We start from the raw sequence: 26,973 nt of genomic DNA, 5'->3' as shown, positions 1-26,973 counted from the left end.
TCCTATAACGCAACAATTATTTTGATCTTTAAATACAGAAAATAACCAAGAAAAAGTAAAAAAGGGAATATATATAAATACATTGATTTCTGAAACTATACTTTTTATTAATAGTTTTATACGTATTTTACAAATTGCCAACCTCTTCATAGGAAAACACATCCGTTCTAGTTTATTACGCACAAAAAGCTATAAACATTTTACATATATTTCATTTGATGATCAGCTATTTTTTTTAAATACAGGCAACAGACAATTTAATGACTTAGTATAGGCTATATAGTTTTTTTTATATAGTTTTTTACTTTATCATATTACTTGCCAAATCAAGTACTTTGAACCTTACGAACTTTACACAAATCTCTTTTGGCTTTGTTAATTATGCCCAGAGTTTTTGACTAGTATGTTTGAAGTTAATTTCTGGCTGATTCAATTGTTGATTTTTTAAGTGAATGTTTGATGCCTTAATTATTATTTCTCATATTTACACGCAACTAAAAGGGTCACAATGTATTTACAGCTACATTTGGTTATGGATATGACCTCAATTAAAAGGATTTATTTACAAACATAACTGAAATTTTAATTAGCGCAATTTAATAATTAAAAATAAAATGTGTGGCCAAATACGGCAAATATTTGACGAGCAATTTATTAAAGCCCCAAATAAACAATGCAAACTGTGTAGAAATTAGTTCATTATGCCTGACAATTTAAATAAATAATAAATGCCCGGCAATATGCGACAGCTGAAAAATATACGACTCCCTAAAGATTGTCACATATCCTTGGCCTGTTGGCTTTTGATCTGCATTTATAATGCTTAATTAGCCGCATTGTTGAAGTTAACTGCACTGGCGACCTTATTTTCCGGTGCCCGTCTCTGGGTAAAATTAAATAAAATGCATTAATTTTGTTATTGTCGAAGCGTCGTCGCATACAGGACACAATGTTGATTATCAATATTTTACACGCTGAATGCGCTTTTCTCCTTTTGGCATTAACAATGTTAATAAACGAAAGGGCAAGGCGCATGTGGATGCGGATGGAGAAAGCAGAATGGCAATTTCGCATGCGGTTTTCCATCGTTCATTATGTTTATGTCAATGCAAACTTTATGCAACACAAGTTGAATTATTAAAACCGTGCAACGGCGACGTTGGGGCATAAATACTGTAAATTGGCAGGCCTTTAACCTGCAACCCTCCGCATGTTTATACATATACATGGACACATAAGGTACATACATACATACATACATACATGAACCTATATGCAAATGGACCATATATCTTCTGGCCTTAATGTCATTTTTCTTTGCCACGTCGATGGCGCGGATGTCTGTCTCTGGATTGGCCATGGATCCTGGTTCCTGCTTCCTGGGATCCGGAATCCTTCTCACTCACTCCTTGGTCGATCCCGGGCATGAGTTATGGCCAATAAATTGGACATGTTAACTGTGTGTCATTGTGCGGGGCCAAAGGACCGCAGGCCTCGCAATTTTATGCTGAAATTAATTGCAAGTATTTCGCGCGGAGAGGCAGCGCCAGAGGCGGAGAAGAACAGACAGCGAAAGGACACACATGGCAACGGGTCGTATGAGTAATAATATAATTAGCATGCACATTTATTAAAAAGTGATGGAAGTGCACAAAAGCCGCCGATGATGACGATGACGAGGGTTTCCTGGTTTCCGAAAGACCAGGAAACGGAATCAAGGTATTGCAAATTATTATTGCAAATTTTTTGTCGTCCCACTGACAGCGGGGAAACGGTTAAAATGAATGACATTTTCAAGGCGTTTAAATGTCGCTTGGCAACCAAATTCAGATCTATCGATGGGCGAAAAGGAGGCGTGGCCTGACCTGACATCCCGTCGACTTTTTTCTTCATTAAATAAATTGGAATTCTTTGCTGCAGTTGGGAAAAGGGGTGAAAACTTCGACACGGATTGAACGAATAAGTACGATTGCATAAATTTTAAATGGGACAAAAAAAAAGGTTTGAAAGTAACTAAAGGAGATTAAAAAGTTTCTTAAAAATTTAGATATGATATTAGGATATGTTTAATTTGAAATAAATTTGTACAATTGTAATGTTGATATTGGATAGTTAAGCTTCAGTGTTTCAGTTTGGGATATGACAAAAATAAAAATATTACAACTCAAGTAAATATGTTAAATGATTCTTGCTCTAGAAAAGCTTTGCTTTGGGCGCATTTTATAAATAATTTAATGGTTCCTTTTTGTGACAAGCAAAACTCTAATATATGTGTATTGTACAATTCGATTTTCATACGATTTTCATATGATCGTTAATTTATCTTAAGCTTCGAATTTCATAAGTTCTATACATACAATGAGCATTTTATTGTTCTGCAAAATACTTTTTCTTTTTCTTTATGTTTTAAATTTTATTTAAATACTTTTACAAATTCCTATAGCTGTGAAGTGAGCCAAGTTTGAAGCAGTTTTGTTTGTTAAATATTATTATTGGATTTTTGATATACTTTCAGCTATGAAATATGATGATGTACCTAAGCTATTCCCCCGTTTTACTAGACCCCCTTTGGCTGCATTTTCCAAATGCTTATTGATTAACTCAAACGACTTATTGATTTCAAAGCAGGGTCAAATAAATTCCAGAGCCGAACAGCAATGCTCTATGAAGCAGCAGGCCAGCTAAGAAAACAATGATTTACATGACGATTGTCACAGGCAAAGGACTTTCCAGGACTTACCCACTGACGAGGCGGCGTACTCATTCGGTGGTCTTTCTGTGTAGAACGTGCTCTTGCCTATCGCCAAGGATCCTTTGGAGCCCATCGATGATAGACTATTTCCCGCCACTCCTCCTGGCAATGCCGAGGTCTGCATCGAGGAGGAGGACGAGGCCGCCGAGGAACTGCCTCCCGAAGATGACGAGGAGGCCGAGCCTGGATATAAATCGTTCTTCATGGCATATCCCACATCCGTTTGTAGGGATTTCGTTGTGTCGTTGCGTGATGAGGGTATGATATTGTCTGCAGATTACAAGTGGAATTATACATTTTAATAGGCAAGTATACAGTAGTCACTCGCTTAGTTTAGCCAAACATTAACTTGAATTTCAAGAGATCAATGTAAACTTGCACTTGCTAAAACTCTGTTCAGAAAGAAAAACATCCTTCTTAATATGCCTCGTGTCACACAAAATTAGTCCATGAAAAGTTTCAGCAGCCGGAAATCGACAAGAAGTTTTCGTTGCTGTCGTTTACTGTTTGTTCACTTGTGGGTCACTATTGGCTAGTAAAAGTTGTGGTCTCTTAAACAAAACTTAACCCCACGCCTGACATGGTTTTCAAGTTAAATTGCGTGGAAATCTTGGCTGCGATACAAAAAAATTTATATCGTCGCACAATGGAGCGAACCAACACACATGCGACTGCACGCACACACACAAACAATAAGATCCTTTGTTGGCTGACTCCTGGATTAGGTTCCGTTGCATTGCTCGCGCGCTGCTTTGCCAGTCACTTTAAATAAAATATGCTTGGTCTTTTGCTCTGCTCTCCAGCTTTCTCCAGCTACCCAGCTCACGGGCTCAAAGTCTGCGGCAGTGTTTCAAATGTGTTTCCAACCTAATGCCCCCGAAAATCCTCCTCCGCCCCAGCATAATCCCGGGCATATTGCTTTGCCCCGAGCCAGAGGACGTGGACTTGGACATGGGACAGGGTATGGGTGCGGGAGTGGAAGTGGAAACGGGAAAAGGACACGGCCACGAGTCCGGACGGAGACTTGAAAGTGTGTGTACTTTTCTGCTCGACTTGAATTTCAACAGGAGCTACTGAAGAACACACGGAAAAAAGTTGCCTACATAAAGAAGAAAATAATAGGTCACTACTCATTTTTTTATTTAAGAATAATTTAAGCAATTTCTATTTTAAGGAAAATGGGAATATATTAATGTGAACATAAAAGTATAAATATTTTATTAAGCACTGAGGTAAGCTACAAATGCAAAAACCTTTTCTTCTCTTGTAAATGGAGCTGGAGAAAGGCGAAAAACCCCCGTCGCTGAAATAGTCAAAAGTGCTTTAGTTTATCTCTAGGTGGGCGTGTGCCACACCCCCATTTCCTACCCCCAACCATACCCCTCCACAGTCCCTCAGCGCCACCCTGTTTGTGGATCTGTCTGGCTTAGCTGCTACTTTCGCAGTTTTGTTTGTGGCTCGCCGTATCCTGTATCCTGTATCCTTTCCTTTGTATGTGAGTGTGCGAGTGTGTGGCGTGACTTTCACGCTCAACGCTGAATGTGTTGAGCGCAAATACGAAGCATTCCACACCTGGGGGTGGGACACCCACCGCATTTTCCCCCCAATTCCCACACACTTTTCCGACTGATACTATACTTACTCTCCCTGGACTCGACGGTGGTGTGGGTGACCTGCTTGGATGGTGTGGATGGCAAAGGTATTTCTGCAAATGGAATTGAATAACATTGCATAATTAATAATTAGAAATGCATTCAAGCAGCAGTAGTCCAGCGGCCAACGGCAAATATATAATAATAAAGAAAATGGTTTTTCATTACATTATGCCAGCGGAATTAATGTAGGTTGCTGTGCGCTGGTTAAGTGTGTCAAGTGTGCGGGTTTTCCACAGGTAAGGTCAAACGCACACTTTCCTAGCTTCAGTGGTTGGCGATCTCGACACAAAGTGTGCATAAATTAAAGAAACTCAGCTTTTAGTTAAAAGCCTAGGGGTCTTTCAGTCATAACCATAATTAGGCTGCGAAGTCAAACCCGAAAAAAATCTTACTAATTCTGCAAAATCAACTCTAAATCAACTTTCTCAGCAACAGCAGGAAAGGTAAATATCTGAAATCTAGCTACCTTCATTAATTGTTATTAAATGTAAACGATTGGCAATGAACCCCAAAGCAAAGGATAACAACGAAAAAGCCAAGATCAACTTGTTTCGGGGATAACCTTTGGGATAGAACAACTTTAGCATTTGCCATCTGCACAAGCCGAGCAGCAACTTGTAAACAGGAGAAAAGCCGAGAATACAGGTAAAGTGCATAAAAAATAAATAAATAAATGCAGCCAGCGCACACGTATACATATACTATATGTTCGGGGGCGACTCCTTGGGCTGGCAAACGATACAAAGTCAAACAATTCCGAAATTCACCTTTATTTTCCGTTTACGTTTATGGTGAATGTGTCTCCGTGTCGCCACGGGGCATGAGGATGCCGGGCTGGGTGTGGAGGACATGGGGCAGATGGAGCCAGACAGCACCCACCAGCCACTAGCCACCACTCGTTTAGTTTTACGCTCCGGAGGACAACGTAAGTGCACATATACTCGTAGGGTCATGTGGATTCAGGGTCTATAGGTAAAAGCTTTTGGCAAAATTGTGCCACAAAGGGCGAACGATATTGCATTGCTCGGGGTGAGTGTACGTGTGTCTGTGTGTCTGTGTGCCTGTGTGTATATTTGCCGTAACTAGTGCACTTAAGTCACCAATACACATGCACTTACCGTAAACACGTATGGAGCCTTCCGTTTCCCCCAGCGAGTTCTTCGAGATGCATCGATAGTTGCCAAAGTCACCATATTGTAGGTTTCTTATCGTCAGCTTCATGTGGGCACTGCAAGAAGGATATGTTAAGCTTAAGGATATATCCATGGAGCAGCTTATCTCCCCGACATTCCGAAAGGGGGGCTAAAGCATTTGCACTTGCACCTGACCCCCAAAAGAAAGGCAAGTGCAAATGGTTGATAAATATTTAAGAACACCATTTTCGATGTAGTTTGTATGTATGTAGTTCGTTTGTATATTCCTTATTCTGTTTTTGTCCAAAAGTGACTTACCGATAGGAGTTCTCCGTGTAGTCGGTTTTATACTTTTTGCTCGGCAACACCATCACCGAATTGTATACCCAATAGATAATGGCTCTGAGGGGAAGGAAAAAAAACATTTCGAATCGAATGTAAACGAATATCTGCACACATGCACACGAAAGGGAGGAAACTAATCAAATTCACAAATGAAAGTAAATATTTTAACAAAATCAAAGGCAAATCGAATGAACAAAATTCAACAGAGACACATCGACGACCTGAAATATCAACAGATTCACACATTCATCTGCAATCAGGTGCAATGTAAAATTTGTTTAATCCCATAAAACTAATGCGGATGTAACTAAAAATGTAAATCTTAAAAAATTGCTTTTAAAAGAGATATTGCAATTTATGAGGCTAGAAGCTTATGGAAATTTTATTGGTTTATTAAGTTTAAGAAAATAACATTAAATTAAGAACTTTGAATAACTTTCGTTATTAAATCTTTTAAAAGGCTTTCATACAAAAGCTAATACCAATAAACAAAAATTTTTCAATAGACTAGATGCAACAGAAAATCCCAAATAAACCTGGAATAAAGCTAAAATACGTGTTACACGAATATGAAAAGAAATAAGTATAAAAAACTAAGAGCAAAGCGAAAGCAATCCGAGGAGACTCACTTGGGATGCGCCTCCGTGTGGCAATCGATGGTTACATCTGTGCCGGATGGGGCGCCAACAAGTTGATTCGGCACCCAAATCATCGGCGAGACTGTGGATGAAGAGGGATGGAAACGGAAAAACAGGTTGATATGGAACGTTAGCAAATGTAAATGGCATTTTCCCTGGGGGAAAACTCAGGTGCTACGAAGGCTGGGAAAGTGCCGCTGCAAAGCTATGCGGCAGAATTACGCCTGTTCAACATTTTGTGTCTTCTCTTCTTTTTTTTTTGCTATTCGCCAGCTTAAAATGAAAGTGCAATGACAAAGCTGGAAACTTGGGCGAGAAATACAATATGGCTAAGACAACACGTCAGTGAAATGAGGGTACTAGAAAAATAGATTAAGTTTTGCAGGAAGTACGTGCTGCGGATGAAGAGATGTCCAGGCCAAAAGAAAATTTGTATCCGTATTGTATATATTCTTGCAGCATCTACCCCTTTCTTAACTTGATTGCAAATATCTCTAATGACTTCTAAGCGCTCCTTCAAAAGAGTTTATACTTCTGAAGTTTCTCGAAAATAAAGTGTCGGCTAACCGTTTTCAATCATACCTCTTAAGTCCAAGTATTCTCAGCATATTTAGCTTCCATTTTATTTAACACAATGTCTTGATATTTTTTAAGCTAACCTCAATGAGAAAAGCAAACGTGAAACCGAAACCGAAGACCCCTTTTTCAAACGTGCAACAAAAATGAGAGAAGCAGCAAGCTAGTCGGAAATTTTAGACGCTCCTGACAATGCCTACACCTGCAATATGAGGATTTCTGCTCCTTTTCAGGTGCCCCGCCCCCTTTTTCACGCCCCTTTGGCTCAGCCACGCACAAAACCGTTCATAATAAAATAGAGAGAAAAATACACACACACACACACGGCGAAACAGAAAAACGCCGTCAAAGTCATACGTGCAACGCCGCCAAGTGACTTTATTGCAGGTACGTGACGTGAATTATTGTCAAGGGGGGGTGCAGATTGTTGGGCCAGGGCGTAGTTAGAGGGGGAAAGGGGGCCGATGGCTGGCTGAAACTCGTTAGGATTAACAAGCGTTTACTGGCGCACGGCGTGCAATGGCAACCTAGCTTTTACGCCCAGCTACAGGACACCATGTCTGCCGTTCAAAGGATACTGGCAAAATATATAGAAAAAATCTGAAATTATTTTGAAAGTTTTTCAAAGCTTTAGAAATTTTCTTTTATCAGTTTTTCTTGAAATTATATATGGCCAAAATTTAATTGGAATATTTTTTATCCTTTTTCTTCATGCTCTGTTGGTTTTAATATTTTTAGAATTTTTCGCTCAGTGTATTCTATACATGTATCCGTTGTTATATATCCAGCTGCATTAGATGGCGCCAGCTTAGCCGCGTTTGTCACTCATTGCCGGAGCAACGAGCGTGCAGTTAAATTGATGAGCAGCAGGTACAACCAGGAGGCGATGCGCGGCTCCATGAAGGAATATGGCACGAAAACCAGATACCCGGGATGGTTGTGTGTTTTGTTGGCAGGATGCCTGGATGGATGCCAGTAAGCCGGGATGGTCGGATAGATAGATAGATAGATAGGTAGGTAGATAGATAGATGGATACCCTGGTTGGATGAATGGCCTCCTCGCGTTCCGGTAAGTGCGCGCGCGTGTTTCAACTAAACTGACAAAGGTAGCCAACTACGAGTCTAATATAATATGTACCCTTCCCAAGGATTTCCGCCTCGATTGGTGCCGCTTTCATTCCTCATTTAGTCGAGTTCCCCCACACGCCCACGCCCACGGCCACCGGTAATCGAATACTCACACTCCACGTCCAGAATGATGCGCTTGGACACCGATGGCGGTACTCCATTGGTGGCGATGCACAAATAGGCGCCCATTTCATTGCGACTCACTTTGGTTAGCGGCAGGACATCAGCATCGTACACGAGAACTGTTGTTTTCGATGGGCGATTTTGGGGCGGCAGGTGAATAACCGATACATGAAAATAAACGTGTTGAAAGCATTGGGAATTTCAATTCGAAATGGTTAGGGTTATTCAGGAGGCGACTTAAACTCCTGGTTAAAGTTGCGTTGCTTTTAAGTCATTCCAAAAATTATGCTCTTTTTAAAAGCATACTTTCAGACACAAGTCACTTTTTTAACCTTTTTATTATCTACGTATCACACCTACCTTTCTTCTTCTTTTCGACGGCAATTTCCTCTCCATCCTCGCGACGCCAAATTATTTTTGGGGCCGGGAAGCCATCGGCCCGGCACGTCATGTTGATATTTTGATTTTCACGCACCGCCACCGACGACGGCGTACTCTCAATGTCCAAAATATTTGGGGGCACTGCGGGACGGGTGCAATCCGAATCAGAGCTAGTTGATTAAGCGGCATGGAGAGTGGGTGTGGGGATACTCACCGACCACCTGTAGGTAGCCCACTTGGCTAATCATCGGGTTGGTGTTGACCTGGCACATATAGTAGCCGCGATCGTCCTGATGAGCCTGATTCACGTGCAGCAGCCACGTGTTGTCCGTGTAGGTGATGCTATATCTCGGTATCCTCGATATCACATGCCGGTGGATGGTCAGTATCATTTGCCTGTCTATGTGAATCCAGGCCACCTGCAAAGTGTGCATAGTTTTCAAGCTTAACTCGCATTATTCGATCAATTTTTCAACTAATGTCGAGAGACCTCAAGGCGTTCTTTAAAGAGCCAGCCATACATACTCCAAATGGGATTGCCGGCTAAACACATGTGGAGACCCTGCCATTATAAATGAACGTCATGTTGTGACGCAGGACCCCAGGATAAAGCCAGCCTGACAGCTGTTTCCGCATTTTTAATACACTTTTTGCTCCTTCTGTTCGCACTTTCTTTGGACTTTGCTCTGCCTTTGCAGCAGAAGACATGTTACACTGAGAAGTATAATTTTTCCAAGGCAATGAAATCGTGGAAATGTAATTCGAGATAGGTGCCAGTTTTGAGATTACTTTAAATCTAAATATTGAATTTTATATTCTGCCCCTTAAAACGATTAATTTTTGTAGTAGTTACTAGTTAACTAGTAGTTACTCTCTAACATCTTTTTTTACTCTGTGATGGAGACGAACTCTTTCTGGTGGAAGGACTTTCCCAGCCTTGAGTTAGCAGCAAACTTTTCAAATTTGCCCCCAGCACCGGCACTGACAGCAATGAGTTTCCAGCTTTACTGTCCTCGGCCATTTTCCTCATGTCCAGGCCAATGTTGACAAAAGTCCAATAAGGGGCAAGGAGCACGGACTCGTGTCCTAGCTAGGCCCCGGTGGTCCTGGCGACAGTGTTTTATATGAAGTTGATATGGCGAGTAAATATTTGTGATTTGTTATGAGCTCGCTGTGTGCCAGCAGCTGAGGGAGATAAATGATAAGTGATTTTCTAGCCATTTTGTTTGGTCGAGAGAGCATCAGAGGTCCTTCGTCCTGGCCAGAGTGTATCCATAGCTTAATGTGGATTAGATGCATATATGCATGCAGCGCCGACCAGAGCTCATAAATTGTGTCTCCGGGCAAACAAAACTTCGACTTGCTAATGACAGCAGAAAGTCATCGATAGCAAGCTCAGAATTTCCATTGAATTGCCGGGTAATATTTTGATAGGTCTGTTTTTATCTTTAGCTGTCAATTGAGTGCCAGAGAAGTCTGTCATTCTGCCTGCCTGTTAGTCAGTTATTCGGTCAGTCAATCGCCTGGGTCCTTGTGCAATTTGTGAAATTGATTTTTGACACTGTCCGTCTCGCTGGCCAACCCCTTCATCAGCGGGCCGATGCTAGACCATGGAGCTCAGTTTACGCACGATTTATGACAGTTTCCCCGGGGCTTTCCCTACCCGGAATTTCCACTTTCTACCCGTTACTCACCTTGTAGCCACCCAAATGCTCCACAACGCAGGGCAGATTGGCATCTCGACCCACAGCAACGGTGACGTTTGGTATCGGCTGCGCAAAACGTGGCTCATCCATCATGACTGCAAGTGAAAAGTGGCGGCGAAAGTGGGTTAGTTAATGAGAGAAAGAGTCAACTGGGAAACCCAATTCTGCGCCTGGCCAAGGAAATTCTCCTCAGCTCCGTTGAGATGAGTAACGGCTTTAATAATGCTCGAATTACAATTGCTGGGAATTTCTGGTACGTAATTGAAGGCTTTGAAAAACTCGTATCGCGTAAAATTACTCGAGCAGGATTGTAATAAATTATAAATCATTTCCTTGTTATCAATTTAAAAGGCAATCCGTTTGTGCAAAACAGCATGGCAAAAGATAAGTTTCAATTAAGGAATATTAAGGAATTAATATTTTAAGCTACAGCCAAAGTTTGATGAGCAAATAAAACATAATAAATATCAAAGCAAATTATTCTCTAATATAATTCTGTACCAAGCTCGTTTTAAGTTTTTACTAAAGTCGCAAGATGAACATTTTTTGCCAAAAATAGTTTGTGCAAAATTCTTAAGTACGTATGAATAATTTGTGGGAAGGACCGAAGCGAAGCCCCATTTCTCGCCATGGCAACCATAACGAAGTCATTAAAGCCCAGCGGAGTACGCCGGGTAATAAAAATAAAGAAGTGCAAATGTTGATGGAGGAGCAATAGCAGCTGTTGCCGGAAATCCCTGACCCACAGGCCAAATATAATCAACAGCAGCTACAGTGGCAACGGCAACCGCAGCGTCATTATGAAATAATTAAACAAAGCAATTTTTTATCTGGCGGGGGGAGTGGGAAGTGCAATCATTTTGGGGACGGTGGGGCAAAGTGTCAGCACGTAGCTGCTGCCTGTTGAGGCTGCCTGATGCCACTTTTGTCTCCGCTTTCCTTTTCTATGCATTCATTCGTGTTCGTGCCGCTGTCTTTGCCGCGGAAGTGCTGCACAAAAAGCGAAAATAATATAAATACTACCGCACTTCGAACAACGACTATGGAATACCTGACCAATGAATAAAATTAGGCAACTCCTGCATTTTTAAAAAATTCAAAATTATTGAAATGCAAACTGGAAATAGTTTACTCTTAGACACTTGCATCCTGTCATTGAGAATGTGGTAAAACAATAACAATAAAAAAATAACAATAACAATAACTTAACTTAATTTATATTAAAATTAATGAGCTATTTCTTGAGTTGTCATATGCCAAAAATATATCATTAAAGGAATAGAATCCCCCAAATGTATTTTTCCAAAGACAATCCCCTGTCGAATTGCAATATGCCCATGTACACTACCAGTGTCGGATATAAAAACATGGTCTACCTCCTGGCCAAGTTGATGGCGCCGTGTTGCCGTGTTATCTGCGTCATGCAGTCGAGGCACGGCCCCCTGCGCCCCAAACTTCCTGCCACGCCCCTTTTGGCCGGAAGGCAGGAGCATTGCAACTGTATCACGGTTCACGGCTTTCACCTGCGTTCGGTCCATAGTTTTGGGCTCTCTGCGAGGACCAGCGCGTTGCCAACGTTTTGAGGTCTCATTTTCTTAATTAAATTATGGCCAGATCTGACAGTTTCAACATGGGGAACAACACGTATTCGGAGGCGGAAATGTGAGCATATGGAAATGCTTATTAAGGGGTATTAAACGAGAGAGTGAGAAAGTGGCAAAGGAAATGCTTTCGTACGGAAATTCCAATCATTTTATGTTCTCATTTAGCTTGAAGAAACACAATGTTATATATAGTTTTTTTTTATATATTATATAAATAAAATATATGAAAAATAGTGAATATGCATATGCATTCAAAAAGCAATATGAAATTAATCAATTTAAATCCCTGTTGAAAGTGAAAAATGTGTGAAATGTTTTAACACAAACTAATCCCAGCATTAACAAGCTTAAATTTTGTTATTTATTTAAAGCTTGTGTTGAATAAGTTCAGCGATTTTCATCTGGCTCAACCATTTGATCAAACTCTAAATCAATAAATTATCAAATTTATGTGTGTGCTTACCGTGCGTCACCAGATTTGTCATGTAGATGAGGAACATAATCCGTCGATTTGTGAAGCGACTGGGAAATATATTCAATGCTATCAGCAGCAATTTAACTACCGTTAGAATAAACATTTTGTTGTATTCGTTGTTTTGCTTTTCTGCGTTTAATTTTATCTATGTCTGGTACTATAAAATATTTGTTGAATTATTTACACTATAGTTGTTAATTTTTGCACAGTATTTTTATTTGCACTCCGTATTCTTTTCGATTCCTATTTTTATTTGGTTAAAACATTTATTTGATTTGCGTAATTTAATTTGCACACACAAGTGCACACTTTGGCAATTCAAATTTCATTTAGCGTAAAGCTTTAAAAATCGCTTAATTCACTTGACGCGCCGAATGGCATTTGCCCATGGTTTCTGTTGTTATTGTTGTGTTTCCGCGGCTGTTGTTTTTCCTGTAAATGAAACAATGAAAATGAAATAATAAAAATGCAGTCCACACACATGGAGAAAGGAGGAAAAAGGGGGCGGAGATATGGCCACAGAGGAGCGCCGATTCCAGGGGATTATGGCATTTATTATTATTATGCCAGTCGTCCTGCTATTCGGCATTCCACACACCCTCCCCGTTTCGCCTTTGTTGCCCAGGCTTTTCAATGTTGTATGTGGACAACAAGTTTTCCCAGCCGAAATTAAATGATCGAAGTCAGGAATACCCTGCTACTACCACTAAAGAAGTGTCATGTTTGATACATTTTAAGCGTACCAATGGAAAACTAAAGTGGGAACTTGTGTTCCTGAACTATAATTTCTTCCTTCTACATTTAAAATATTTTTTTAAAAATAATTATTAAAGGAATTACTTTCTTTGCAACTATTATACCAATTTAGTTGGTAAACAGTAACCAAGCATTTAAAACTCTTTCTTAGCATTCAAAATATGTATTGTTAGTAAAGCTTGTAATTCAATTAAAAATATGCCATTCCATAAATTAAATTTGAAATATTGAAGTGAAAATTCACGACCTGTGTAATTATTTTTATCGAAGAATTTAAAAGATCTGTGACTGGGAATTCTTTCGAGCGATTCCCAGGAACTGTAGCATATTTCAAATAGCAATCATGATACCCATTTTAGTGGTCGGGGAACAATGGGCGTACGCAATGCAGGTTGCTTTTCATTACCGGGAAATGGGAAATCCCCAAGCAATGAAGGGGGTTATGACTGGTTACTTGTTTGGCCGTTGGTTGTTTTCGGCTCTCGGCTTTCGGTTTGCCAAGTTCATTTGGCCACCTCTCGCCCTCGCCGTCGCCACGCCCACTGCCAATGCAACATTTATTATTAATAGCACTTTATTCCGGTCAGTCGAGGTTCGTGCGCGAATGTGCCACGTTTGAATGCGTTCCATTGATGTTACTATTTTATGGCCCCAGAAATGCGTTCTACTGCGATGGATGGCCGGCAGTAACGGCTGTGTCATTGCAACAGTTACTTTTACGGTCGACGTCATGGTGACCGCTGATTTCTGGTGTAACTGGTGTTACCAGGACTATATGACAACATATTGCACTTCAATTGCCTTTGTTGCGTTTTTACACTTTACCGTAGGAGAAAAATTCCCTTGGAACAGTTATGTTTACTTTTGCACCGAACTCGTATTAAGGGAGTTATATAATACATTTTTGAAAAATGGTCCAATGGTCTTTTCCATCGAAATGCGTTTCAACTGACTGGTTAGGCTGACAATTCTGCTGCACTGCTCTGACTTGGTACCGAACAATTTCGCGAAATGAAATATGAATGAACATTCCATATCAGCTTCCTGCATTGCCAGACTCATCCTGACTTCCTGCCCATCCTGGCCACTCCGCACCAGCGACTGAGATTCAGTTGATCCACTTACTCAACTCAACTGAGTTGGCGCTTCAATATATAAATATTTGATACTGCCAAAAATAAAAATCTGTTTCTGCTGCGATATTTGGTAGTTTTTCATTCGTTGTCTGACAAACGATTTAAATATTAATGTACATGCATTTATTAATTTCGATTTTTTGCTACACATGTGTATGCTGTGAAACTATTCGGAAATAGTTACAGCAATGCGAGTTTTTGGGCTTTCGGTTAAATGATTGATAAACAAATTGAAAGTTTTTATGAAACTGTTGGAATTATAGAATTTTTATCAAATTAATTTTGCCGTGCTTACAAATATTTCGTTGTAATTGATTTGATACATTTATTTAGAGGTTATATGGTCAAATATAATATATAATTAATAATTTTTTTAGAAGGCATATAATTACTACAAGTGCTAATGAATAAAAAAGGAAATGAAAAAATAATTAGAGAATTCATTTCAATTATTATTATAATAATTACGCACTTGCTTCCACTTCCATTTTAATTAAATAACAAAAATAACCCGACAGGCTTAAAAATCAATTTAAATGACCCAGAAATCGCTGCCAGATCATTAACATATGTCACCAGCAAAGGACACAAAAACCGAAATCATACGCACTGTGCGTGCGAGGGGGCGTGTCCTTCTGGCCTTCATGTGTGTGTGTGTGTGTGAATCAGACGAAATGGGCGTTTTGCTTTGGTTTTTGACATTTTATTGCGGACAACATTGTTTAGCTGGTGTTCCTATCCCCGTTCGCCTGGGCTTGAAGTAATTAGGTTGAAATTACAAATTATGGGGTCCATGTAGCAGATTATAACGACAGAGCTCGAAAAGCGGCTGAAAGGGAAATGACCATGACTGGTTTCACTGGGGGAAAATTACGACAGAAAATCATTTGTGGCGGGGGGTAAAACAAATGTTTGAAATTTTTTGCCCTCCTATTTCCTGCCCTTTTTCAAACGGACAACAAACAGCAAAAGCACCAGCAGCAGCAGCCAAACCGAAGAGAGCTCGTTAAAAAGCACTTAGGGGCAAAAATCAGGGACGGAGGCAGTTGGGTAATTATGATGCTATCAGTACGCCAGAAGTCCACTTTTAGGCCAGAGCGCAATCACAACTTAACAAGCTCGACATGTATAAATTGTAGCTAACCAAGGTTTCCGCTCGCGCAGCTCGAAGAAAGCCTTTTACTCGGCGAATTCCACAGCCTGTGACAAGTGAAACTTTCCGTTCGTCAAAGAGAACTCTATAAAAGCTGAAAGCGGGAAAAACCCAAACGAAAAGCCCGTAGCGAGCCAAGACAAACCATAAAAGACAGCCTCAACTGCACACTCAAGTTGAAATACAATGTAAATTATGCTCGGAGGTAGCAGAAGAAATGCCATTCATGGCTGTCATCTCCTTTAGACCCTCTCTTTCTGCCCATTCAGGCTGGAGAATCGTCGGCCAGGCAGCTGAGCAATTCCTGCAGATCTGACAGCCAGCGCAAATGGAATTGTTTGCAGATGCCTGAATGTGGATACACTACACCGCCAAATTAGCATTCAAAAAATATTTAAAATAAAATAAAAATTAAATTATCTTTTAAAACAATTTCCAAAAAATATATGCCTCTTAAATTTAACAATATGAAGTTCTTCAAAATAGGGGTTAATATTTTCGCTTTCAACTGTAAAAATCTTTCGCAAGTTCTTATCAAAAACATTTTTTAATAATTTTTGTAAGTGCACGCTTAAAAATGTCATAGAGTGCAGCTGCGAAATGCATTGAAATTCGTTTTCGTTTCGCTGCCATGAATACTTCACGTCCACCCACGACATTTGCAACCAAGGAATCTTTTCCTTTATTTCCCTTTTAATACCACAAACAAACTAAACAAAAACAAAAAAAAAGATGCGCAGAAAGCGATTTGATAATTTTACATTCATTGTGTGCAGCCTTGGAGTGCTAATTAGTAAATGTTCCTGTTTTCCCCCCATTATCCTTTGTGTGAGCTGAGGGAAAAATAACAATCTAGTAGGGAGAGCCCCGAGCAGTTAATGAGCTTGAGGCGAAAACATAGAAGCACACATTTTCCTGTGGTCCATTTGGGTAACTAAATAGCTTATGGTTATTTTTCGCGAATTTTAAGATTGCCTTTTGAGTTGAAAGTATTTGGCTCATTAAAAATGGCTCATGTTTGAAGGAAATCGTATTATTTAAATTTAAAATTTTGTTCAACTTTTAAATTAGCTTGAGGCATTGTACACTTATATTGATTTTGGAATTTTGCTATTTTTTTCTGAATTTTTCAACAGTTTTTCAATGGCTTTAATGTATTCAAGTGTTTAACAAGCAAATTTATATGCTCTTCACCGCCTTTATCCGTTTTCTTTTATAACTTTCCAAGTGAACCCAATTAGAGTTCATTTCTTGACAAATTGCTTCGTCTGGCAGCGATTACATTTCAGATTTCCGACCTGTCAATCTCTGGAGCAAAGCGAGCTCTTTGAGATGCAAAAAACAATTGATTTATTAATGCACTCGATGGCAATAACATGGCGCTCCTTGTTATCCGCACTTTTCCCGAGCCCAGTGCACTGAACCAGAAAGATGATGATGTTTGAATAACGAGGCAAATGATGGAAATAGACGAACCAAAAATAAAGGCAGACTATAAAAATGCTGGATAACCAGGAGCCGAATGCCGTGAGACTTGAGTTTGCTCTTAGTTGCCGGCTTGAGGAGTAATTCCTTTACAAGCTGAAGGATATTAAAAACAAGAGAGGAAGGACTTGTGCTGCAGCAGGACTTGTGCTGGGAGCAGCAGGGAGAATGTTGCATAAACTTAACATAAATAATGGAAGCAATATTTCAGCTGCAGGAGACATGGGGCAGGATCCAGATCCTGCAGGAGCAAGAGCGAAAAACAGAACCGAGCAGAACCCAGTATCCAGTACCCAGGGCCCTGAGCCCAAGTAGCAACAAATGAAGTTTGGATGACTTGCAGCGCCGGCTGATTGCCGTGAAATTTATGTGGCACAGGGCTGAGTGAGCAAGCGTCTCTCGTCTTGAGCTTCAGCTGTATTTTTAATGAATTTTCCCCCGAATGCAAATTGCTGAAAAAAAGGTAATGGTAGGGAAAACTCCGCGTTCTCATTTGCTATTTTCCGGCTTCAGTTGCATTCAGGTAAAGCGAAATTTTAACGATCCAACCGCAAAATTTATTGTCGCCTGCTGTTGCGGCACGAATTATTTTTATGGCCAACCGCACTCACACAAGATTTATTTTGATTGTTACACACATTGGTGGTTAATTGAATTCAAATTACTTTACTTTGTATGTTTAGGTATGAGCACTTTTTACGACCGAGTAATTTGTAATTAACTCTTTTTTAACTGTGATTAAATGATGATTAATTTGTAGTGTTTTATTGACAATTTTCGATTGCGATGAAAACTCGCGGGCTGACTTCTACTTCCGGAGCAGGTTCGAGTCAAACTGAATTCAAATCGTGCCGCTCAATGGTTCGCTTCATTGGCAAAAGCAGGAAAAAAGGCTTCGGGTTTCCGAAAACCGAAGTTCCCCATTCGTATTAACTCGCTTGGGACTTCGTGTGTGAGTATTGCCAAAGTTTCGTCAAGTTTCGAAAACGTTTTCGGCGCAGGCGTCGTTGTTTTTCGAACGAAACACGTGCTCGGCTTTTGCTGAGAAAGAAATTCAAGGAGAAAACGGAAGCCAAATCAAAACAACATTTTGCGCCCTTTTTTTATATCAGTATATCCCCCAACTTGGGCTCTTTGGGACAAAAATGTGGGTGAAAAGAGCGGAAGAAGTACAACAGCAGTTACAACAACTCGCAAGCAACGCATAAATCTCATTGGCCAAGAATGTGTAAGCCAAAATTAAATCCAACGAGCGAACCGGCAAATGCTGTTCCCTCGTTTGGTTTACGCTGCGGTTTTAGGCCGATAAGGGTTGACTTGAACTTGAATATGTATTTATGTGGGGATTGGGTTTGCTTTTAGCCAGGCAAAGGTAAAACATAGGTAAAGAAGGTGATTAGAAAACGAATAAAATATTAGTACAAAATTTAAAGTGCTAGCTAAGTTGTTACCCCTAAAAATTTAGTTATAAAAGTTTGTTTTCTCATTTATAAGAGATATTACAAATTTTTCAAATATTTAATTACTCTTTCCTTATAACAGCAAATATGAAAATATATGTAAAGAAACATCCATTTATGTGCACTGCAAACTGGTCGCTTTATGCTGTGAAACCTACAGAGACTAATACCTTATGTTACTAAATATGTATAAGGTAATGACTGTTACTAAACTCGTACTAAACGTACCACATGATGCCCACGCGAAAGAATCTGAATTTGCATTTGGTTTTGCTCGTGCAATCATAACGCTCAAGCGAATTTACAAATACGCACTGACTATGGTGGTAGAACCTTACGCAATCTTTAGCCAAGGGAAATATTCTATTTTGCCTTCTTAACTCGGAACCTCTTACGAGGAAGACCCACTGATTTCTTAAGTTTTAATGCAAAATCTTGCTTTGATATCCGCTGGTTCCGAGGATTAGGATGCTGTTGAAGTTGTTGCTTTTCCGGTATTGTTGTACCCATTCCCTTTTCCACAATTGTGTCGGAAATCCAAGTTGATGATTTCTTTATAAGTTCTCAAGTAAACAAGGAGCCCACTTTCTTTATGCCAGGACCACCGCAGTGAAGGCCAGCTTTGTTAAGGCTAAGTTGGATTTCAGGAAGTGCGCTCTTATACCAGGAATTTGTTTTGTTTTCGGCATATTACAATCTTGTTTGCTTTACTGGCATATTGTGGTTGACTTTTGCCAGCTGCAATAAATGAAAAAGTCAAAGAACCAGATCCAAAAGCCCAAAAAATATGAAAACCATTGAAGTCTGACTGTAACTTTAATGGAGAAGCTCTTTGAGGTCCCTTTACAGTATGTGTGTACTTGTGAATCCATCACCCAACCAGGGAAAACTCATCATAAAGTGTAGTGGATGAGAGACTCCCATTCCCACAGACATTGCAGATGGAGTGGAGGAGGGATTTACGGCATCCGCATATGGGCATCATCTTTAGCCGAGTGTCTGCGGCTCCTCCTTTTATATTTATTACATCATTCGATGGCATAAACTCGCATATTAAGTGGATTGATGTATTAATATTTAAACGGCGATTTGTGGTTTGCGGTAAGCTAAAGTTGCTTGGGGGTCCAACTGCGAGCCAGTGCTTAACCTTTGACCCTTTCACGAACATATGGCAGGCACTTTTGGCATAATGAGGCATCAGCATATCAGAGAATCGATAAAACTAATCTTACCATTTTGTAGGACCATTATTTTGCGAACAACCTTCTGCCCTTTCCGCTGATCTGGTCACATTAAAAGCCGCCACGCATTGTGAAGTCCCGTGCAAACTTGTGTGTGTGCGTGGCTCATAAATAAAACATAAAGTCGCCTGCTTTTTATTTTTATACATTTTGTATGCTGCTGCTGCCTCCGAAGTGGAGGCGAACTTTTCCGAGGTCGCCGAACATGTTTGGAAAATGTTTATAGAATGACGCAGAAAGCGTACAAGTCATAAATAATGCGTTTTAGCTGGTGGAGACGGGGCATAAAAAGGTAAGATGCGAAAAAGGAGGAGAATACGAAGTTGAAGTGTCGCAGTAATTTGAAATTAGCACGCGTTTGACATGCAAATATCGGGAAACAAGTTGAGACCGCATCTCCCATCTGGCATTTACAACTGCAGGGAGCACGCGGCGTATGCGCAATATGCCATCCATAAGTTCATTATTACAAAACAGAACCCTAGATGAGGGTCACTGTAAGACGACCCCAATACAGACCTTTTTGAGAGAGTGCTCGGAATGCCAATGAGGTGGGTAACTTTAAGATGACCTCGGTAGAGATCAATCTATACTTTATTTCCCATTATCCTTTTGTAGCCTGCGGATGTCTTTGGCAAATAAATAAATTGCAAGTGACACATGCACAATTATTTACAATTAATTACGTCTGTGACACAGTAACACCCTTTGTCCCTCGGACGTGCAAAGGGTCAAAGTCCTCCTTCCTTTTTGATTATCTCGCTTAAGTATGCAGTTGTGGGGGCGTGGCATTTGTTGAACTCCAACCCACAATACACAAACTCAATCGATTAACATTTAATTGCATCTGCGGCTACCCGAATTTAGGGCCACAAATTCCGTAATCGAAATTATTCTTGAGGCCTCTGCGCCAGAAATCGTCGCATTATGCCCGATCCCTGAGTGTATATATTTGATGCGAGTTGCGGGGCAGATGCAAAGCTCATCAGGTGCAGGCTTACCATCAATGAACAATGAAATTAGGAGTTGCGACCTGAACACTGGTATTTACCCACGTTCCAGGGATTTCCGTTAACCAGGAATACATTTCACACGCTTTTCCTCGACTTGAACTTTCCGAGGGAAAAGTGGGTAGAATTCCACAAATGTTAGCCCAAAAATAACATTTGAATGCCAGAAAGGTTTTATTTTCAGCCTCGTCGGAGGCAAAAAGAATGAAAAGCAGTGGAAAAGGTTGAGGGGGAAATGGCAGTGAAATGGAAATGTAGACAACTCTATTTGGAGGTCTTTTTGGGAGGGGAATGTTTCTTCATTTGCGACTGAGTGAATAAGTGACACTTTTTTCGCCGTTGTTTCCAAGCGCAGACAAAAAACAAACAAACTGAACCAAAGTTCTGAATTTTTCTAAATTGGTGTGTTTGCTCTGCACTTTTTCCTGTTTGCAACTCTCTATACTGATACTGATCCGATTGAATATCGTTGAAACGCGTTACAGAACATTAATATTTGATTTTGTTGTTTGTTTTTAATTTACTCGAAAGCAAATTTGTTTAGCAATGCCCATCTCACTCCCCATCTCACATGAGCAGCCAGACGAAAGTCATTCGGTGCCCCTTTGGATGACACCCATTAAATCCCCTCAACTCCTGTCTGATGCACTCCATTGATGGAAATCGATATTCGGATGGAGTCTTGCCACTGCACTGCACTCAATTCATTCAAGAGTCGGAATATATATCCTTGGTTTCTGCATCGTAGGAAGTGCTTATTCCCTCCATCCCTTTGTTCTAATGAGTTTCCTTGGATATGAGAGAGTTCTTATGTACAAATCCTCCCAGTGTTGATTTACAAATATCTCTTATTATTTATGCCCTCAGCTAAGCAGCCTTCCACATGCCCATGCAAATGCGTAAATATCCTTTTCAGGCACTAGATTTATGCACTCCAGATGCTGGACTGAGTCAGAGGTTAAAGAAAGGCCAGCTTCTTGACGCTTTTCAGGCGAAAGCGAGTCCGATTCAGAAAGGATTTGACCCATTCGTCTGTTTGCCGGGAAAATGTATCTCAAAAACTTAAATTCCATTTATATATTTCATCATCATCTGAGCTCAAGTGCTCACACGAGGGTGGGAAGGGGAGTGTGCCAGCTGTTAATATTTTGACAATGATGCATAAGTCCTGGACGGCGGACACAGGACGCTCGACTCCTAATGCCAGACAGACAGTTGGCAAGATGAATGTCGACAGTCGGATGAAATCGGAATCCGAATTTCATATTCAGGCCAGGACTTCTAGGCACTCGACCCTCAACGCCGACGCATTCCTCGTGTTTTGCCTGCTATTGTTTTATTGTGGTGCTGCTCGTTCCTCGTTTAACTGGCACCTTCATTAGTTATTCAAAAATAGTCGAGGTCGGATGAGAGATGGCCAGTTGGAGTGAGATGCTGAGGTGGAACCCAACTGGAGGCGTGTCGGGATGGATTGGGTTGTCCTTGGCCAAACGCAAAGTGCACATGTGGATCTTAGAAGGCAGAAGAATGACAAGGGATAGAAATTGTGACCTGACCTTACAGGAAACTTTTGGATTTCAGGGCTTATGATAACTTATTGGGAAATCTGTGAGATAACCATTGTTTCTATATCTTTCCAATGCTTTAATCTGTGTCACGTCCAATTTGCGTACTTTATTTATAGGTCAAACATTTGATAATGTCTTTAAAAATCTGTTATATCCCTATATCAGTTTTTTTAATGGAAAAGACAATAAAAGATCCTTCTGGCTTTCCTGAAGGTTTATGACCGCCTCACTTATTGTATGGAGGACAAAACGCCCTTTCCGATTACATTTTCCTGACGTGGGTCGTACTTTTACCTTTATCCGGTTTTCGTTATCCAACAAATGAGCGAATAATTGTGCGATACAAGTGAATTACAACGCTTAAGCGCTTCAATTGCCAATGGCAGTGACAGCAATTGTTGTCCTGCGCGTGTTAATGAGTTGTTAAGTTCTCCGAAAGAGTCCACCCATTTTACCCCTTTCGACCACCTTAACCCTCGACATTGTCTGGTGCTCAGCCAGCAGCGATAAATGTCAATTGCAGGAGCTCGTTCTGAAATTCTGAATCTGCATTGACTGGGAGAGATGATGTAGCGGGCCTATTCAAAGTTCAAGACCCGCTGCGGCTCATTACATGTCCAAAATGCACTGCCGCCCAGGAGGAGGACGATTCAGGATGATTCAGCTGGCGAGCTGCGGACAAAGGACTAGCCAATGCAAACATTTCGAGGGGAAATCGGTGAAAATCGGGGGAATGTAGAACAGAGGAGCACATGGAGGACATGGTGGACATGGAGAGTGACTGGTCAGGATGGTCAAGTGGGGGTCATAAATCGAGAGCGGCTAATGCCGGGGTGTGTACTTCATTCTGCCTGCTGTTGGCATTCATTGGCATTGGATCTCTCCTGTGGGAGACTCAAATTCAAATTCAAATCGCAGTTCGCAGTAAGTGGGATGACTTTAAGCGCCTTATTAATGTGGGAGGGGTCAGACAGGGGCCAAGTTCCCCAGCTGAACTTTGTCTGACTTTGGCCAGGATAAACGACTTGGTCTCCTTGATTTTGGTTTTCCAGAAACCGAAAGGCGATACTGACGATTTTAGACCAAAAAGAAAAAAAGAAGAAAGTTCATTGAAATTGACAGCTTCTGACCGAAGCGATGACTCTTTATCAGTGGCTCTATTTATGGATTTGAATGGGGATTGCTGTTCCATCTTATGATGGAACTTTCTAAAATAGTACTGTATGAAAGTGAGATGAAAACCTATCCCAATATTTAGGGGTTAATGGCAAGTCCCAATGTAAATGTTGTGCAAACAGACGAGAGTCAAACCCAGAAGCCCAGGACAAACATCACGAACTAGGCAAAGTCAGGTTGGACAAATATGCTCCTCTGCTCTCACTCCCCATCTTCCCAGTGGACACGATGTCAAGACGTCAAATCAAATTGATTTATTGCCCCACCGAAAGCCACAGGTGTCCATGTTTCAAGTTCTGCTTCCTTCGTACTTGGGATCCTTTGAAAATCGCTGTCCTCGGTTGTCCTTCCCCTTGACAGACATTGCGGTCGCCATCTGCAGAATCCTCGCGGCCTAATTTTCACTTTGTTGTCCCTCAATGGCCTCCTATGAAGTCGTCGACCTTTGCGGTTTTTGGATCTGCTGAGAGGTTCTCCTTTGCCCCTTTATCGATACCTATAAATCTTGTGGGGTGTTAGAATTCAATTCTTCACCAAGTTCTTATTGGAAGTGGGGGAGTCGTTTCTCGTTCCACCTGCTAATTCGAATTTAATGCCTGCTGCTCAACATGACAAACATGGCAAGTGTCCTGTCTGCCAGGTGAATGGCGACAGGTGAGCAGGAAGCGTAGGAGTGCGGCTTGTTTGCGGTGAATGGGAGTCCCTGTCCCGTTGACAGTTTAATTGAATCTAAATCCCGACAGTGCCCGACCAGTATGAGCAGAAAATATGTTTTTAATTTCATTGTTTGCTCTGCCCCACAAGAGCTAAACAAGGAGATTTATGAACGTAAAGGAAACTTTGGCATAGTCTAAGGATCATCCTCATAAAAACTGCCCACAAATGGGGAAAAGTGCAGGCTGCTTCTATTCGACGAAATAAAATGCATGACAATATTTTCATACCACAAAAGAAGGACCATTCCAACTTCATGTTTATGCTTAGATTGGGGTAAAGTTTCGTACTGCTCTGTTTGCTCAAATAGGATGTGGTCATCGATAACGGGGAAAGCATAATTTATGGACATTAAAAAGGCATTTGTCTTGCGGGCAAGTGAAATATGTCAAAAGTTTTGGGGCAGTGGCGGTCCAAAATGTATTTGCATACGCATTGAAATAAATCTAAATTTGCCCAAAGGTTCGCACATGTGAAATCAGCGCAAAGAAGATTTATCGCGTGTCCAGGGAAATATCCAGATGTCCACTCCAAGCAACAAAAAATGCGGCTTAAGTTGGTGTGCGTGTGTGAAATGCAATATCCGACGGTCATACGCGGCGAATGAGCAATATTGTACTGGCATTTTCCTTTAATTTTCTTTTTAATGTAAGTGGTACTTTGCAAGGATATTGTACAAGGATAAGGTATATCAAGTCGTTAAGTAAATTTATATATTTAATTAATTCACTCGTTAGTCATAGATGAAGATTTAATTATGTGACATTGTGGGACAAAAAATGGCAGCGAAATAAGAATTAATGGGTAACTTCTAGTCCGCTTAAGTGATGAACTCCTTTGCCCTTTATTATTATGGCTTGCACTTTACAATGAAATATTGCTTTATCCTTACGCCTTACTCATTTTAATTTGCCTTCCCGTTTCACATTTTCCCGTATTTTCCATTTTCCTTCCATGTGCTGAAGTTGAGGCAATTCATTAACAAAATGAATGATTGCCGAAGTACCTGGCTCCTCTTTTCCTTGCATCCTGTACTGTGTAGTACTGACATGCACACGCAAATTGATGTTCTTGCTGTTATTGTTTATTGATGTATGCCAAAAAGGAAGCTGGAGTATGGAACAACGTAAACAGAACTTACTTAACTCGAATTTTCATTTTTCATTATGCCCTATACGTTGAGTACTCGAGTACTTGAAACGCAGCTTAATTGAAAGCCATGGGAATATTCTGCATTAGGCAAAGAGCTTGTAATTAATTGCCTGATAGAAGATATCGATTATTGCGCTGCTGAAACCTAATATTCACGGCTTCTAATGGTGTTTCGATGATTTACGAGCTTAATGAGCCAAAATGCAATTGATATGTGGTGCAGACAGGACCTTTAAGCCTGAGAAGGTGTGAACCTACATTAAAGTCCTGTTAAAAATATACCCATCTCTAAATAAACTCTATTATATCCCTAACCATTAGGAAAATTGTGTTATTTAAAGTGCCCTGCAAAGTTATCCCTCTTGTAAAGTTAATTTCCCCCTTGTGCGCAAACTTCGTTTAACTTTAATATAGCCAACATATTACATAATTTGTCAGTAAGGCTCTTGACTTTCAGATACACCAGTCAGCCGGCAGGACAGACAGCAAACTTATGAGAAGTTTATGACACCAGCTTAGCCTGACATGGCAAGGATATACATACGCTCATGTTTGACACGCATGTAAAGTCATTACTCAGTAGGAAGAAGTTTCAGCTGCAAGTGCAAAGTCGTTAAAGTCGAAAAAAAAAACAAAAGTGAAACGAAATCAATTCATGAGTTAAGGTTAAGTGAAAAAGTTTCGCCATTAAAACCGACAAGGTGACTTATATACATATATAGCTATAGGCTTTAAAGTTTCAGTTTTAGAAACAAACATCAGCACCAGATACTTTGGATATCGAACAGCAAGATAAAAATTAAAAAGGATTCACGTAAACATTCATTAAATTTGAGTTAAAACCCATGTGAAACGGAATACTGTGGGTAAATATTCAATTTCAGTTATCTTGCTAGTAATTTAACTGACGTCGAAGAAAATATTATGAAAAGTTTGGCCACGAGGCAAATATTAAATTACTTTTGCTTAGATGAATAATGTAACTGACACTCGAAAGGCCAAAAACTGTCTTCAAATATTCTTTGAGCAAACTTTGTCGCTCCACACACCGCAGGACATCTGAGAAGAATTGCAACTCATAAATCACTGCGGAAAAGCTTGCAAATTTTCCACACACATAAAGAGTTCTACGTACATGAAACTTAATTAAATGAAAAACTCGTTTGTAGGTCAAGTCAACATAGTCGCATATCCCCGTTAGGGCAGAATAAATTTGTTGGTTTGCAGATAATGTGTCTGATTTAATGGCCAACCAGATCAGCTGCGAATTTTTGAAACCATTAATGGTTAAGCGGAAAAAATTCTGATTTAAATGTGGACGGAAAAAAGAAGAATGCCTCTGTTTACACAGAAATGGTTTTCCTTTTTTTTCACTTACATTTTTAAATGAGCTGCGGTCACATTTCCGCATGTCAACGGCCACCGCAAAATATATTAAATTAATATTATTTTTACTGCTTGCTGCAACAGTTTTCACTTCTATTCAATTTAAAGCGCCCCGGCGGCTATTTAACAAATCGATGGGGTTTATCGACCCAAAGTTTGTTCAATTTGTAGCTGCTTTAAGCCCAGAAAAGCGTTCGATTCGTGACCACAGTTCGTATCT

The 26,973-nt window shown here is 40.4% G+C and overlaps 1 protein-coding gene across 1 annotated transcript; it reads right to left on the bottom strand.

Annotated features, from left to right (window-relative positions):
* Positions 1 to 1,296: 1,296 nt before the first annotated feature.
* Positions 1,297 to 17,857, bottom strand: LOC6610877 (lachesin). Its single transcript, XM_002035404.2, has 12 exons — positions 17,658 to 17,857; positions 12,505 to 12,948; positions 10,426 to 10,532; positions 8,946 to 9,150; positions 8,711 to 8,872; positions 8,341 to 8,469; positions 6,515 to 6,605; positions 5,859 to 5,942; positions 5,526 to 5,635; positions 4,395 to 4,457; positions 2,741 to 3,022; positions 1,297 to 2,681 (listed from the first exon to the last, which is right to left on the bottom strand). Exons 2-12 carry the CDS (start codon positions 12,617 to 12,619, stop codon positions 2,620 to 2,622), a joined length of 1,410 nt encoding a protein of 469 aa, XP_002035440.2. The 5' UTR covers positions 12,620 to 12,948; positions 17,658 to 17,857; the 3' UTR covers positions 1,297 to 2,619.
* Between the last annotated feature and the right edge of the window lie 9,116 nt (positions 17,858 to 26,973).

The sequence above is a fragment of the Drosophila sechellia genome, chromosome 3L, assembly GCF_004382195.2.
Source record: "Drosophila sechellia strain sech25 chromosome 3L, ASM438219v1, whole genome shotgun sequence".
NCBI classification, from domain to species: Eukaryota; Metazoa; Arthropoda; class Insecta; order Diptera; family Drosophilidae; genus Drosophila; species Drosophila sechellia.
This window is presented reverse-complemented; position numbering and strand designations above follow the sequence as displayed.

What these genes read in the sequence shown, in the direction of transcription:
- LOC6610877 (XM_002035404.2), bottom strand. Translation starts at nt 12,619, where the DNA reads ATGTTTATTCTAACGGTAGTTAAATTGCTGCTGATAGCATTGAATATA. An exon ending in GACAAATCTGGTGACGCACG is followed by an intron (nt 10,533 to 12,504) that starts GTAAGCACACAC and finishes TTTCACTTGCAG; the next exon opens with TCATGATGGATGAGCCACGT. An exon ending in CACACGGAGGCGCATCCCAA is followed by an intron (nt 5,943 to 6,514) that starts GTGAGTCTCCTC and finishes CCTTCCCCTCAG; the next exon opens with AGCCATTATCTATTGGGTAT.